At 33.3% G+C, this 15,462-nt stretch overlaps 1 protein-coding gene and 1 pseudogene across 1 annotated transcript; one reads left to right on the forward strand and one right to left on the reverse strand.

Annotated features, from left to right (window-relative positions):
* Positions 1-278: 278 nt before the first annotated feature.
* Positions 279-839, reverse strand: LOC131180090 (uncharacterized mitochondrial protein AtMg00820-like). Its single transcript, XM_058147701.1, has 2 exons — positions 725-839; positions 279-640 (listed from the first exon to the last, which is right to left on the reverse strand). The coding sequence occupies exons 1-2, from the start codon at positions 837-839 to the stop codon at positions 279-281; spliced, it is 477 nt and encodes a 158-aa protein (XP_058003684.1).
* A 957-nt stretch (positions 840-1,796) lies between these two features.
* The window catches only part of LOC110654301 (uncharacterized), a 90,235-nt pseudogene continuing 76,569 nt past the window's right edge, over positions 1,797-15,462 (forward strand).

Below are 15,462 nucleotides of genomic sequence, written 5' to 3' on the forward strand. Positions count from 1 at the left end.
ATTGGATTTGAATGAAGTGTTTAAGGGATGAAATGCCTGTAGAATCACTTGCAGTGATAACAATATCTTCCACTTATACTACCAGTAAGACTAGGGTAGCTTCAGGCTGCTTATAGAATATTGAATGATCGCATGTACTTTTCAACATACCAAATTCTTTTACTTCTTCATTTATCTCTCAAACCAAGTTCGAGGACTTTGTTTCAGGCCATAAAGTAAACTTTACCCAACTTTTCTAGAGCAACAAATCTTGGTGGTTACTCCTTATATACCTCCTCCTAAAGATTAGCATGAAGAAATGCATTCTTGATATCTAACTGATGCAAAGGATAGTCATATGTAGCTAGTAGAGAAATAAACAATTGAATAGAAGCAAGTTTAGCTATTGGAGAAAAAAGTATTAGAGTAATCAACCCCATATGTTTTTTGGCTATAAGACGTGCTTTTAACCTAGCTATAGAACCATCAAGGTTCATTTTCACTGTAAATACCCATTTGCAGCCAATAACTTTCTTAACAATAGCCAAAGGCACTAGTTTCCATGTACCATTTATATCTAAAGCCTCTATTTCTTCTTTCATAGCGGCGCACCAACTAGGATGAGATAATGCCTTAACAGTTTTAGGGATATGGATAGAATCTAAAGAAGTAATAAAACATTGAGGAGAGGACAAATGATCATAAGACACAAAAGAGGAAATAGGATAAGTAAATGTACATTTACCTTTGCAGAGAGTAGTGGGAAGATCTAGAGTAGGATCATAATTAGTGATAGTAACCGCATATTCCGATGAAGAAATTAGTGAGGGATCTGAGTGTAGAGCCTCTAATCTCCTCATGATTGGAAATGAAAAGGTTGTTTATAATTCATATATATATATATATATATATATATATATATATATATATATATATATATATATATATATATATATACTAAAAGTATATAATATATCTAAAAAAATCATAGAAAAACATATATATATAATTGGTTCTTGGTTGGGGACTCTTGAAAACCATACACAACTCTACCCACTAGTACCCTTTTATAATGGCTGAATAATTTGCCACCTTTACATTGATAGCATAAAGGGCAGTGCCTTATAAGAATTTTAGAAAGAATTTATATTCAAACATTAATTGGTTGTGTGTTGGAAGGCAATATATATGTGTGTATGGTGCCTTGCTAATAGAGGAGGATGAATTTGGGTGGGGGGGGGGGTGTGGGGGGTGGTCGCTTTACACTAGTGTTGGACTTATATTGCTTCTCTCTCTCTCTCTCTCTCTCTCTCTCTCTCTCTCTCTCACCATGTTTCATCTTATAGCCTTAATTTCTAATTTTTTAGGAACCATAATGCTTCGTAGGCTTTCATTTAATCTACCTTTAAATTTTAATACTAGTAAACATTTGCGACAAAATAAGTTCGGGCAAAATTTTTCTAAATATGTAATTTTCCTCAACTTTTATTGGTTAAACTTAAATAGAAGACTTTTATTTGCAAATTTTGTCATAGCATGACTACTAATAGACTAATAGTTGGTAGAAATGGTGAAGGGGGGAAGCCATGGGTTGAAATCCTAACATCATGTTGGACAAAGTCATGGCATTTGTATCCAATTTTTAGAAAAAAAAAAAAAAAGAAAAAAGAATGGTGAGTTTACTCAAAGCGTTAAACAATTACATTTGACAACTTGCGTAGTTTTAGGTAATTTCTAGTCACTTCTATTTTGTTTTATTTTTGAATATCTTTTTGGTAGTGATTTATATTGTTTATATGTATTCCAGAATTGTTTTAATGCCTCCAAAGTGGGCCGTAGGTTATCAACAATGCCGTTGGAGCTATAATTATGATAAGAGGGTTCGCGAGGTACCGTGTTAAATGCATTATGTCAATATGTTGGCCATTATGGGATCTCAAGCTAGATTGTTTTTTATTTATTTATAACTATGAAAGTCAAGTTTTAATAGTTCCTTTTTCAATGTTTTGTCTATTGCTTTTACTATAGGCCTTTGATAGTTAGACATCATATATCCTTTCTTCTTGTTGTTGAGCCTTTTGCACTTGTAAGTTGGCAGAACATGCACAAAGAAGGGCATTCCTTGCGATGTCATGTGGATAGACATTGACTACACGGATGGTTTCACTGTTTCACATGTGACCAGTCATGTTTCTCTTAGATCCTTTGGATGATAGATTCATCCCTAATTAAATTGAAATGTTAAGCTACTCTATGGCTAAATACTTCTCATTTTTTTCCTTGAATAAGCTCAATGTGATCATTCTTTCCTTGCCTCATTGTTTTTAGCTACATATTCACTATTAGACAACACTGAAATTTATCACTTATGGATGATCATTATTCAATTTTAGAATCAAGAATGAGATTTTTCTATGGACCATATTTAGTGGCTTGCATTATTCTAATCTTGGTAGTCATGTGTATGGACCTAATTGAGTTCCTACAAATACAAATACAAATACCAAACACAAATTCATATAGATGTGTCATATACATATATGTTGAAAAGAGAGTTTATGATATTCCTGTTTCTAATAAAAATGAATTCTTCTGCATTTTTGGTTAAGACTATCCATAGAATCTAAAACTGAATCCTGCCTTGCAACTTAATAATTCAAGTCTCGGAATGCAAATAAACCAAATGTGAATTATTCAAGTCTTTAAAGGTAATTGTAGAAAATGAAGAGGGAGAAGAACTAGAAAAATATTGTGGGGAAGATGGTAGATTATTCCCTCAAGCCTTTTGGTTTTATATATATATATATATATATATATATAATGTTACACATAAAGTAAGAATGGTATGTTACCCATTTATAGCACAAAGGCACATTTATAGGCATAACTTATGGGTGACCCTTGTCTTCATATAACAATCTTTATACCCATGTATAGTTATCAAACACTCAAGGCGCACCAAGGCACTAATATGTCTTGGATCCTAGGTGTTAGGTGCAAGCGTGCACCCGAGCGACTCAAGGCACAAAAATAAAAAGAATAATTAAAATTAAAAAATTAGAAATATTCTATCACATTTCAAGCAACATAATGCTAAATATTAAAAAAAGAGAGAAAAGGAAATTAATAATTTATAATAACATAAGCTCTATTTACTTAATAGCAATTAACAAGTAGCAACATACAAGCCAATTTATAATACCATAATCCCAATTATAATAATAATAATAATAATTAATAATTTATAATACCATAAACTCAGTTATTATATTTCTAAATTCTAATAATTTATAAAAAGTTCCACTAATAGCAAATCTAATAGCAATTACCAAGAAGATAAACCTAATTTCATTCAATCATAAACGTAAAAGCTAATAACAAATTTAACCCATAAAGCTAATAAAAAATTTAGAGTAATACAATGTTAACATACTTTCACAATAAATAATAAATAAAATTAGAAATTTAGACAAGAAAACAAACAAAAAGAAAATAACATACGAATAGAAGGCAAAGCAAGGTAGAATGAAAAGAAAAAAGAGGTAGAGAGCAGCTGCTGGACAAAATAAAGCGAGGGAGAGAGAGGACAGAGCATGGTAGAACAAAAAAAAAAGGAGGGCAGCTACTGGACGGAACACAGAGAGAGAGAGTAGAAAATGAGTAGAAAAGAAGAAGAAAAAATGAAGAAAATATGTACGTGCCTGGATTTGGATTGTTGGATATCAAGGTTAGTAGCTTTTTCTTTTTCTTTTTCTTTGGTGGCTGACGGCAAGTTTTAAGCCAAAGAAACCCTATCTTCTTCTTCTTCTTCTTTTTCTCTTTCTTTGGTGGTTAACTGCAAGTTTTAAGCCAAAGAAACCTATTTTTCTTTTAAATGCGGTGTGCCCCGTTGTGCCTGGGTAATGTCATGTGCCTCTTTCTCCTTTAGGTGCCACCACTTGAGCCTTGGGCCTCAAGCTTGCCTTTGATAACAATGTCCTTTTGACATACTTGAGAATGCAGATTACTGCATCCTAATGGCTGTTGCATGGAGTTTGGAGAAATTGACCCACCACACTAACAATTAAAAGAATATCTGGGAGATAATTAAGTTTTCCAACAAGTCTCTAATATCTTCTAGAATCTATCAAGGCCTCTTGTCCAGTAATGAGTTTTATGTTAGGATCCATACAACTATCTACAGGTATGTAATCTAGAATGCTAGTTTCTTTCAATATATCTAGCGCGTATTTTACTATGAAATTGCAATACCAATTCTAGATTGTGTAACTTTGACTTCCAGAAAGTATTTCAATTTGCCTAGGTCTTTGATCTAAAAGTAATTAAATAGTGCTGTATTAATTGAATAATTCCATCATGATCATTGCCTATGATAACAATATCATTAACATAAACCACAAAATAGATACTCTTGCAATGATTAGTATAACGATAAATGCTCAGTGATCAGCTTTACTTTGAGTCATCTCAAATTGTTGGATAAAAGTATTAAACCATCCAAACCATGCCCTTGGGGATTTTTTAATCTATAAAAGGATCAATGTAGTCTACATTTTAAGCTAGGCTATCCCTAAGCAACAAACCTTGGTAGTTACTTCATATAATCCTTTTCTACCAATTCCCCATTTAAGAAAGCATTTTTTATATCAAGTTCATGAAGTGCCCAATGATGAATAGTAGCCACTTTGATAAGGAGGTGAATAAAGGCAATCTTGGCCACTGGAGAAAAAGTATCACTCTAATCTTGCCAAAAAATTTTGAATGTATCCTTTAGTAACAAATCGATCCTTCAAGCGATTAAATTTTCTATTAGGACGGACCTTATCGTATAATTCCAATAACCAACAGTAGACTTCTAATGAGGCAAGGGAACTAAATGTTACCATGAGTATTATTAGAATGAAGAGTAGTAACATTTATGAGTATTATTAGAATGAAGAGTAGTAATTTCCTTAGTCATTACTTTGCACCACCTAAGATGGGATAACGCTTCACTAATGGTTTTTGGATCTTCGATAGAGAAAATTTTAGAACAAAAGCATAATAAGGTGGATAGATGATGACATTATAAATGGGATGAGGATTACAAGAAGTATAAATACCTTTATGAAGTTGTTTCTACTAGAGGCATGACCAGTGTAAGTGATGATGTTGGTATAAGAGATGAGTCACCTAGAGCATTTTGTGGACTTGTATCATAAAGAGAAGCATCATTCGTGTTAGTATGAGGATTTGGATGAGGTATTTGTTAATAGACCTGAGGAGGAGGTGGGATAGCTTTTGGAGTAGGATTAAAAGGAACTGGGAGAGCTTCAAAGATGAAATTTTGTTTACTTCTTAAATGAGAAGTTCAGAGATGTTTTGAAGAAGGTTACATCTATTGAGAAGAAATATTTATTTGTAGTTGGCTCATAAAAATTTGTAAGCTTCTAAAGGTGAGAATATCCTAGAAAAGTACATCTAATAGATTTTGGTTGAAATTTGTCTTTCTAGAAGTAAGATTATGAACAAAGCAACTACAACAAAACACAAAGGGAGAAAGATGATATGGATTTCAATATGGAAACAAATGAGAATGAGGACTCTGATTTTTTAAAAAAAAAGAAGACATATGATTAATTAAGTAACAAGAAGTAAGAATTTCTCCCCAAAAATGAAGAGGAACATGATGGTGTACGAGTAAAGTATGGGTTGCTTCAATAAGTTGCCAATCCTTATGTGTAGCAACTCTATTTTGTTGAGGAGTACAAACATGTAGAAGACAGAGAATTTGGAGAATTTCTTTTATATTTCTTCTTGCAAAAATGATTTACAAGCATTCTAATTTATATACAAAGGCTAGGACTAACTAGGAAACTAATAGTAGCCAATAAATACAATGATTCCTAATTATATTCTAATTTACAGCTAATTTACACTAATTAAGGGATTTACACTAATTGAGGGATTCTAACACTCTCCCTCAAGTTGGTTCATGTATGTTGCACATGCCCAACTTGCAAACTAGGGTATGAAACCCGTTACAACTTAATCCCTTAGTGAACACATCAGCTAACTGGTCTTTTGACCCTACGTAAGAGATACTTAAGGAACCATTAACAACTTTTTCTTTTATAAAGTGTCTGTCAATCTCTATATGCTTGGTCCGATCATGCTGAATTGGATTGTGAACTATACTGATGGCAACTTTGTTATCACAGAACAGGGATAAACCACTAGTTTCTAGCAATTTTAATTTCTCTGTAACACCCTAGGCAAATCCCACATCGACAAAACAGGGGAGAGATGCTGGGTTTATAAGTTGGTGGTTCGTAACCCCTAGTGACACGTTTTAAAACCGTGAGGGCTTCGACCCAGAGCAGACAATATCACTAGTGGGCCGGGCCATTACATTTGTGGTATCAGAGCGGCTCCGCGTGCAACCTTGAACGATGGTGGGGCAAACCTCAGCGAGGACGCTGAGTCCCTTAAGGGGGGTGGATTGTAACACCCTAGGCAAATCCCACATCGACAAAACACGAGAGAGATGCTGAGTTTATAAGTTGGTGGTTCATAACCCCTAGTGACGTTTTTTAAAACCGTGAGGGCTTCAACCCAGAACGGACAATATCACTAGTGGGCCGGGCCATTACATTCTCCATCAACTTTCATAACCACAATAGTTCACAAATACCTTGAGCTATTGCTCTAAAGTCAGCCTCTGCACTGGATCTAGCTGTCACATTTTGCTTCTTGCTTCTCCAAGTGACTGGATTACCACTAATAAAAGTACAGTTACTAGATGTCAATCTCCTATCATCAAGAGATCCACCCCAATCTGCATTTGTAAAGGCCTTAATCTGAAGATGGCCATGCTTTGAGAAAAGAAGTCCTTTCCCAGGTGCAGATTTTAAGTATCACGAGATACGAAAAATAGCCTCCAAATGAGGTTCACGAGAATCATGCATATACTGACTCACTAGACCCACTATATGTGCTATTTTTGGTTTGGTATGCAAAAAGTAAATCAATTTGCCAACCAACCTCTGATATCTCCCAATATCCATGGATTTCCCAACTCCGGCTTGCAATTTGTGATTTGCCTCAATGGGAGACTCTGCTGGTTTATAACCTAGCATTCCTATTTCCTCCAATAGATCTAGTATGTACTTTCTTTGAGAAATAAAGATTCCTTTATCTGATTTAGCAACCTCTATTCTAAGAAAGTACTTTAGCCTTCCCAAATCTTTGATTTCAAACTCCTGTGCTAGTTGCTCCTTTAGATGAACCATTTCTTCCCTATCATCACCAGTTACCACAATATCATCCACATAGGCAATTGCGAAACTAATGGTAATATGAAAACCACAGAAAAGAAAAGAAAACAAGTTCAAATAATTGAAGAGCTACCAAAAACTATTAGAAAGATGGATCGAACCGAAGAGGGGCATTTTGGTCAATTCACCCATACAGGTGATTTTTAACCTAAATGTCTATTAAAATGTGTAAAATTAAAATATTTTAAAATAGATTAAAAATGAAGAAGTGTAGGGAAAACAAGGAAGAAGAAATAGAAAATTAAATTTAAATTCCCTTTTTGACATAAGCATGACATCATGGTGACCTAATAAATTTATAATTTTAAATTATAAAAGTTAGGATAGTTACAACATAAAAGAGACAAAAATTAAAAAAGGAAAAATTCATTCTTCTTCCCTAAAAAGTAGCCGGCTCTCTCTCTCTCTATACTTCTCTCAATTTTCCTCTATTAAAGGAAATCTCAAAGCTCCTAAAACCCTAAATTTCACCATAAAATCCCTAGCCAATTCAATAAGAAGTTGATGTTCTACCTTGGGTAAGAGATTAGAGGAGAGAAACTCAAGAAATAAGTAAAGGAAATAGAAGATTGAAGAGCTCCATAGAGGTAAGTCTCCCTCTCTTCTAATTTAAATCGGTTTTTACTTATGGAAATGATGTTGAGCAAGTAAAAATTACTTGAAAAGTTGAAAATTCATGCTTCATAAGGGATTAGTAAAATTCGGCCAGCATGAAGATTTGGGAAATTGATGTGTTTTAAATTAATTGGTATTGAATTGCAACTTGATTGATGTTGTATACATGATTTGGGTAATGAATTGCATAGGAATTGCATGAATTATGAAGATAGAAATTAGGGTTTTGGTGAAAAATTAAAGTTTTGAGTATTATTGACTAATTGATGTGTATAATGCTCAATTTTGGTCATTTAGTGTGTTTGGAATTGGGAATTGATGAATGGAATTGAGAAAGTTTATGGTTGTGGTGTTGCTGATTTCTAGACCTTTGATTCCAGTATGCTTTTAGAGTTATAAGTAGAGCTAGGAAGCTCAATTGCGATGAGGCCAATACAAGATGAAATTTAAGACCTAAAGCTACATTTTTTATGAAGAAATCTTGCTCAAAAACTGACCATAAGTTGGTTGAAAATTGGCTTGAATCTGGAATTGGTGTTCTGATTCTGGGCAGAATTGACCAAATGAACAATAAATGTTCAAATGGCCATAACTCACTCTAGGAAGGTTAGAATGACCTGATTTTTAAAGCATTGGAAAGGTTAGACATAGGAGCACAATTTTCATGAAGAACTCGGAACCAGTTTGGCCTCTAACCAAACCAAATTGCTAGCACAAGTTTGGTTAACAAATCTGGCCATAACCAAAATTGACCTAAAATTATGGACAATTGACCAACCAACCAGTTTTGGCAAAAATGCCATAACTTGGTCCACAAAACTGAAAATGTAATGAAACCAAAGTCAAAATTTCTATAAGATCTAGAACTACAATTTTGGTATTTTGACCAAAATCCAGAACCTAATGGAACATAGGCAATTTGGTAGGACAATTTAGCAATTCAAATTCTGAAAATAGGCTAAATAACCATTGACCCCAGAATAGTATTTAAGTCATATATTCCACTAGAAAATTCCAATTGGGATGAGCCAAGATGTTTTGGAAACCTAAGAAACAGGGATACAACTTTGCTTTAGCAACCTTACCAAATTTTGAGGATAAGAACCTCAAATATGGAATGCAGTACACTGACTTAAACCTGAAATCCTGATGTACAGGGTTTATGAGTCCAGGTTAGTTTCATTGACATAACTCACCATACATAATTTGAAAAATTATGATTTTGAACCTGTGTGACTAGGACACATAGGGGAACAATTCTTATGCAGAACATTAGGTCAAAATATGAGTGTAGCTGGTCCAATTAGCTGGACAAAGTAAGGTTCTAGAATCTGCCTGGTTCTGGAACAATAAAGAGTCAATGGACTAGTCTTGGAAAATTGACTATAAGTAAAGCTACAAAACTCCAAATGGAGTAATTCAAATTGGAAAATGAAATTAAGACATAGAGGGACAATTTTTATGAAGAACACCTTATTAGATTATGACTAGAACTAGGTCAAAATTAGGTTCTAAAGTCAGGACATAAAACTGTCCTGAACCTAAATTCCTTAAAGTTTCATAAATAACTTATGCAATCAATTTGCATACATTTAATTAGTTGTTGGAAATAATTGGAATAAATATTAAGAAACTTCTATTGTGTGTTTTAGTAGAAAAAGAGACCGGGAAGGATAAGGAAAAAGTGAGTCATGGAAGAGAGGCGACTCATTAAAGGTTTGTACACAACTAGCCTTTTCAATTGTTTTAGTTTTGTAAATAGGTTGAATAAATTGTGATTGTAATGAATTGGATGAAATTATGATTTTTCCTTGCATTTGATAAATTATGTGTTGCCAACCCTGTAAGGGAAATTTATTGAATGAAATGTGCTATGTTACTTATAATGCAATGATTTGAATAGAGATTTATGAAATTGTTTTTAAATCACAGTTAGCATGACAATCTCGTTCGGAACTCCCCAGTAGTAACGGCTATTTGGGGTTTGATAATTAAAATTGCTTATGTCTCTCATTAATAATGGTTAGTAGGGTAAGACTATATGAGTACTCATTAGCTAGCTAGCCCTTCCCTCATTATTAACAGTTCGTGAGATGATTTGCTTTGTCGTGGTTTACAATACGGCATTGATCGTGGAATTTTGTGTCATGATTTAAACTGTGTGTTCTTGGCAACACCCTTACCTTATGATTTGTGAAATATGGTTTGAAATAAATGAATCTTGTTGACTTAAAAATTTGGAAATTTTGACTTGTTATGTTTTGATATATATAAATGATATGCTTTATAAATGAGTTTTTAAATTTTAGTTGTGTACCACTGAGTATTTGCTCAGGGACAGCTGTTTCATGTTGTCGCAGGTAGGGAGATAGATAAAGCAGCAGAGTGAGCTGCTTATGACAAAGTGAGAGCAGTATTTTGGATCTATTACCGAGTATATAGATTATACGCTTGTAAATTTTCCTTTGGATGTACATGTATTTGTATGTATGTACGTAAGAACTTGAGCAGTTGTATAAAAAGTTAAATTTTATTTTTGGTTCATGTAAATCCTTATAATGTAAACTTGTTATCTCAATTAATACAATATTTCCTTTTTAACTTTTTCAAATAATGAATTGCTACCCTTGGTTGAGTTGATGAGATTAAGATGTGTTGATTTTAATGGAGTTGAGGATAATATATGTATTGGAAGTGTTTTTAGCAGGTTTTGAAGAATTGTTTTCTCTATTTCTAGTTGGAACTTTGCCAAAATTTTCATAAAATTTTTAGAAACTCCAAATTAATCAAAATTACAATTATGATATAAACTTCTTTTAAAAGCTTTTTAATGTTTATTTGGCATCACCTTACACTTTAAAATGAATTGAATTTGTTAAAATCCCTTGTAATATATGTAATGAGTTATCAGTAGGCAAAGTTTAGTAATTTATTAGATATATTACAGGATCATGTCATGCCTTATGTAGGGATAAGGTGTGACACATCTGCTTTATGTTTCACAGTGAACACCCACTTGCATCCAACTAGTTTTTTTCCAAGTGAAAGAGTAACAAGTTCTCATGTCTCATTCTTTGCAAGAGCTTTCATCTCCTCCACCATGGCTGCCTTCCATTTTGGATCAAGACATGCTTTCTTCCAATCCTGTGGGATAGAAACAGAGGAAACATACAATAGAAAGGCTTTATGGGATGGAGACAAAGAATCATAGGAAATGAAGTTAGAGATGGGATGTTTAGTATAGGTTCTAACACCTTTTCTTAGAGAAATAGGAATATCAAGATCATTATTAGAAGAAGGAAGAGTATATTGAGAATTAAAATTAGACTCTTTAGGAACTAAAGGAGACTCATCACATACCTCAAGATGTTTAGGAATTGAATCCAGAGATTCTGGTTGATCAGCAGTCTCCTGCTCGATGGCTATATCTATCTTATTTTGCCAAGTATAGATTCTCAAATCTAGTCCATTCAGTCTCCCTCGAGATTTAGGTGACTTCCCTTGAGTATCATTATTAGGTATATGCTTTAAACCCAGATTTTCCCTTTGAAGTTGAAAGTTAGGAGAGGACAAAGAAGAAGGGAAAGACACCTCTTCTTCCTTCCTATGCTCCCCCTAAAGAGGTGGATGGAAATAAGATTCAGATTCCCTAAAGGTAACATCCATGCTCACAAAATATTTTTGTGTAGGAGGGTGGTAACACCTATACCCCTTCTGAGTACTGGAATAACTAACAAAGACACACTTGAGGGGCCGAGGTTCTAACTTCCCCCTATTAGGCTAATGAACAAAGCAAACACAATCAAAAACCTTTTTAACTTGTAAAACCTCTAAAGGACTCTTAAACTTCAAAGTTTGGAGTGGCATCCTGTTAATAAGATATGCAGCAGAAAGAATTGCATCCTCCCAGTAAGGTTTGGGAATATTCATTATAAACATAAGATACCCAACAACCTCAAGTAAATATCTATTTTTTCTCTCAGACACTCCATTCTGAGCACTAGTGTTAACATAACTAGTCTGATGCAAAATTCCATGTGACTTTAAATATTCCCGAAAAACTCTATTCATATACTCTGTGTCATTATCAGTTCTCAGTATTTTAACATGAGCATCAAACTGAGTGCTAATCATTTTGTGAAACTGCTGAAAATATGAAAATACTTCATTTTCTCCTTTCAACAGATATACCCAAGTTAACCTACTGCAACAATCAATAAAGGTCACAAACCATCTATAACCTGATAAAGACACAGTTTGAGTAGGCCCCCACACATCATAATGGATAGTCACAAAAGGAACTGAAGCCTTATTATTTATTACAGGATAAGATTGTCTAGTATGTTTGGCAAACTCACAAGCATCGCATACTAACAATTCAGTTTTACATTGCTTAAACAAAAGAGGATAAAGTTTCTCTAAAACAGTAAATAAAGGATGTCCAAGTCTCCTATGCCACTGGATAATTTCTTCCTCAGCACCCATAGACTGTCCCAACATGGCCTGATCAACGCAATCATTCAATAGATATAGCCCATCTTGCAGTCTACCACTGCCAATCGTTCTCCTTGTTATCAACTCCTGAAGTACACAGTGAGTGAGAAAAAAATTCAATTTTGTAGTTGAGAGCTTTTGTGATAGAACTGATGTCACACCCTACCCCTCTATAAGGCATAACATGATCCTGTAGAATACCTAATGAACTACCGAACTCCACCTATCGATAACTCATTAAGTATCCTACAATGGATTTTAAAACCATTTTCTTACATTTTGGAAGTGGTGAGCATTTTGGTAGGAATTAAAATTATTTATTCGAAGCTTTAAAACTAGTATAAATTTTTGTCCATTTTTATATTTTCACAAATTTTAGAAAAATTTCGGCAGAGTGCTATCTGTATTTTGAGAAAACAGTTCTTCAAATACCTGAAAAAAAACACTTCCAATAAATTTTTCCACAACTCCTAACCCAAATCAACTCAAGTCAACTCAAAATTCTCAAATCAAACCATTTCAAAATAATTCCATCAACATTTCATTCCATAAAGCTAATTTACATTCACAAGTTTAATTTACAGTTATAAAATCAAAAAATAATATTATTACAATTTATAAATACAACTAGTTAACTTTACATTAATACATATGAACAATATTTATTTACATCAAATAAAATAACATTGGGTATAATATAATACCCGTACAAAATCAGCGAAGGCTTTTCGATTCAAAGAGTCACTCTGCTTTTTCCTGCTCCTATCTCATGATAAAGAAAATAAGCTATCGCTAAGTATAAAAATACTCAGTGGTGCACAATAAAAATTTGAAATACAATATACAAAACATTCATTGATAAATCACAATTTAAATATTACACAAATCATCAAAACTCATTAGAGCACAATTTTGGTCAAACAATTTAATAAATATAGTGTTGCCAATTCATACACAACTTAAGCCATAACACAAAATTTCCGATCAATGCCATATTGTACACTATGACAAAGCGATCTACAGCCCCACTAATCGAAATCAATGAGGGGGTTGCCTAGCTAGCTAATGAGTACTCATCTGATCTACAACCTCAACTGGTAAACCAGAGAGGGAGGAAAAATAATCGATCTCACCCCATAAATGTAGGAGGAATACTAAGGCACTGTCATGCTAAGTGTGAATCAAAAATCTATTTCAAACATTTTACTCAAATAATTAATAAGAAATCCGACAAATTTCCAAAGTCATAGTTTCTTTCACAAAGTGGCAACACAATTCATGATTAACACCAAATTTTCATAAATCATACTAAATCAATTTTTCAATGACAAAATGCTCAAATAAGGTTTATTGTGTACAAACCTGATGTGAGTCGCCTCTAGGCCTTGACTCAGTCTCTCAGACCTTCCGGGTCTTTTTTAGCTGAAACACAAAATTTATAGTGTCTCAGTATCCTTGCTTCATAATAATTCTAATAATTAATTCCAATATGTTTAAACTTACATTCTTGTAAATTTTCATGTTGATGTTACTATTTATGGTACTATTCAAATTAAAATATTGACTTTCTTATGCTTAAAAGGTATGAGAACTCCAAATATACTCACGTACCACATTTTGGTCACCAATTTTGTTGGTTTTGGTTGTTTTCTCAAAACTTAGGTCTTTTAAGCAAAATTGTAAATTTTTAGTTTTGGTGTCTTGTTTTGTACTATTTCATTGGGCATGTTGCTGTCAAAATTTGGCTAAGTTTTCTTCATAGAAATTGTTCCTTAATGTCTTAAATTTATTCTTCTTTTTGAATCACTCCATTTGGAGTTTTGTAGCTCAAGTTATAGCTATTTGAATCATAGCTGCCGGATTGAACTTAACCAGATTTCTGGGTTCTAGCAGTTTTAAGTTACCAATTTTGGGTAGCTAAATGACTTGGTTAAAAGCATAATTTGGATTTGTGTTCTTCATAAAAGTTTTAGGTCTATATCTCAGCTTTCTACTGGTAAAATTTCAGGTCATTTAGACCTGCTGTGCCCAAGTTATGGCCAAATGAACAAACACTGTTCAATTAGTCATTTTTGTACAGGTCAGATTGCCTAAGTTCGGATTTAGTCAATTTGTTCACTAGGTTTTGGTCACTTTTTGGGCACGATTCCCAAATGAAAAATGTGTCATTTTGTGTCTAGTTTTATTCTCAATTGGCTTCACACCAATTGGACTTGTAAATTTTTAGGTTTGGTCCTTGAAAGGGACCTTAGTCATGCTACCTGCATACTGCCCATAACCAGTCCGAATTTCCATTTGGTTCTAACACTTCCAACATACACCAATTCATCACAAATGACCATTTCTCACCTTAAACAAGGTTAAACACACCATTTGACCACTTCTCCAATTTTTGTCTTCCAAACCCTAAGTGACAAACCCTAACTACACTAATTGTTATATTTAACTAATTCAAATCATACTAACATCACTCCATCACTCAATTAAGCTTCCTAACATAATTAATTAAATCAAAACACAAGCAAATCACTCCCCTCATAGGCTGGCTGAATTTTTCTTTGGTCCTCCAACATTATTTTCATTTCATTTTAAGTATAATTCTAGGTTTATTCAACTATAAACACAATTAATTCAACTAACAAATCAAGTTTAGTTTACTAACCTTAGTGCAGAAAATTTTTCCTCTTCAAACCTCTTCCTTTCTTCTTTCTTTCTTCTTCAATCTTCTTCTCAACACTCGAATACAAGTTTTAACTAAGAAATCTATAAATTCTATGGCTCAAATTTTGGGTTTAGGAAGCTTTTTAGTGAGCTTCAATGGAGGAAGTTAAGAAAAATGAGAGAGATGAGAGAGGAGAGGTGGACGGCATGGAGAAGAAGACAACCCTTTTTCTTTTTTTCTATTGATTTTTATGTATTTATTTAGCTTTTTGACTTAGTCAATTTCCATTTAATTAATTATTCTTTTATTGCATCATGCATGATGTCACAAGAGTGAGGTAATAATTCCTTTTCTTCTCTTTTTTTTTTCTTTTTCCTTTATTTTTCTTTAGTTCTT

This window comes from Hevea brasiliensis, chromosome 5, assembly GCF_030052815.1.
Source record: "Hevea brasiliensis isolate MT/VB/25A 57/8 chromosome 5, ASM3005281v1, whole genome shotgun sequence".
In the NCBI taxonomy this organism is placed as follows: domain Eukaryota; kingdom Viridiplantae; phylum Streptophyta; class Magnoliopsida; order Malpighiales; family Euphorbiaceae; genus Hevea; species Hevea brasiliensis.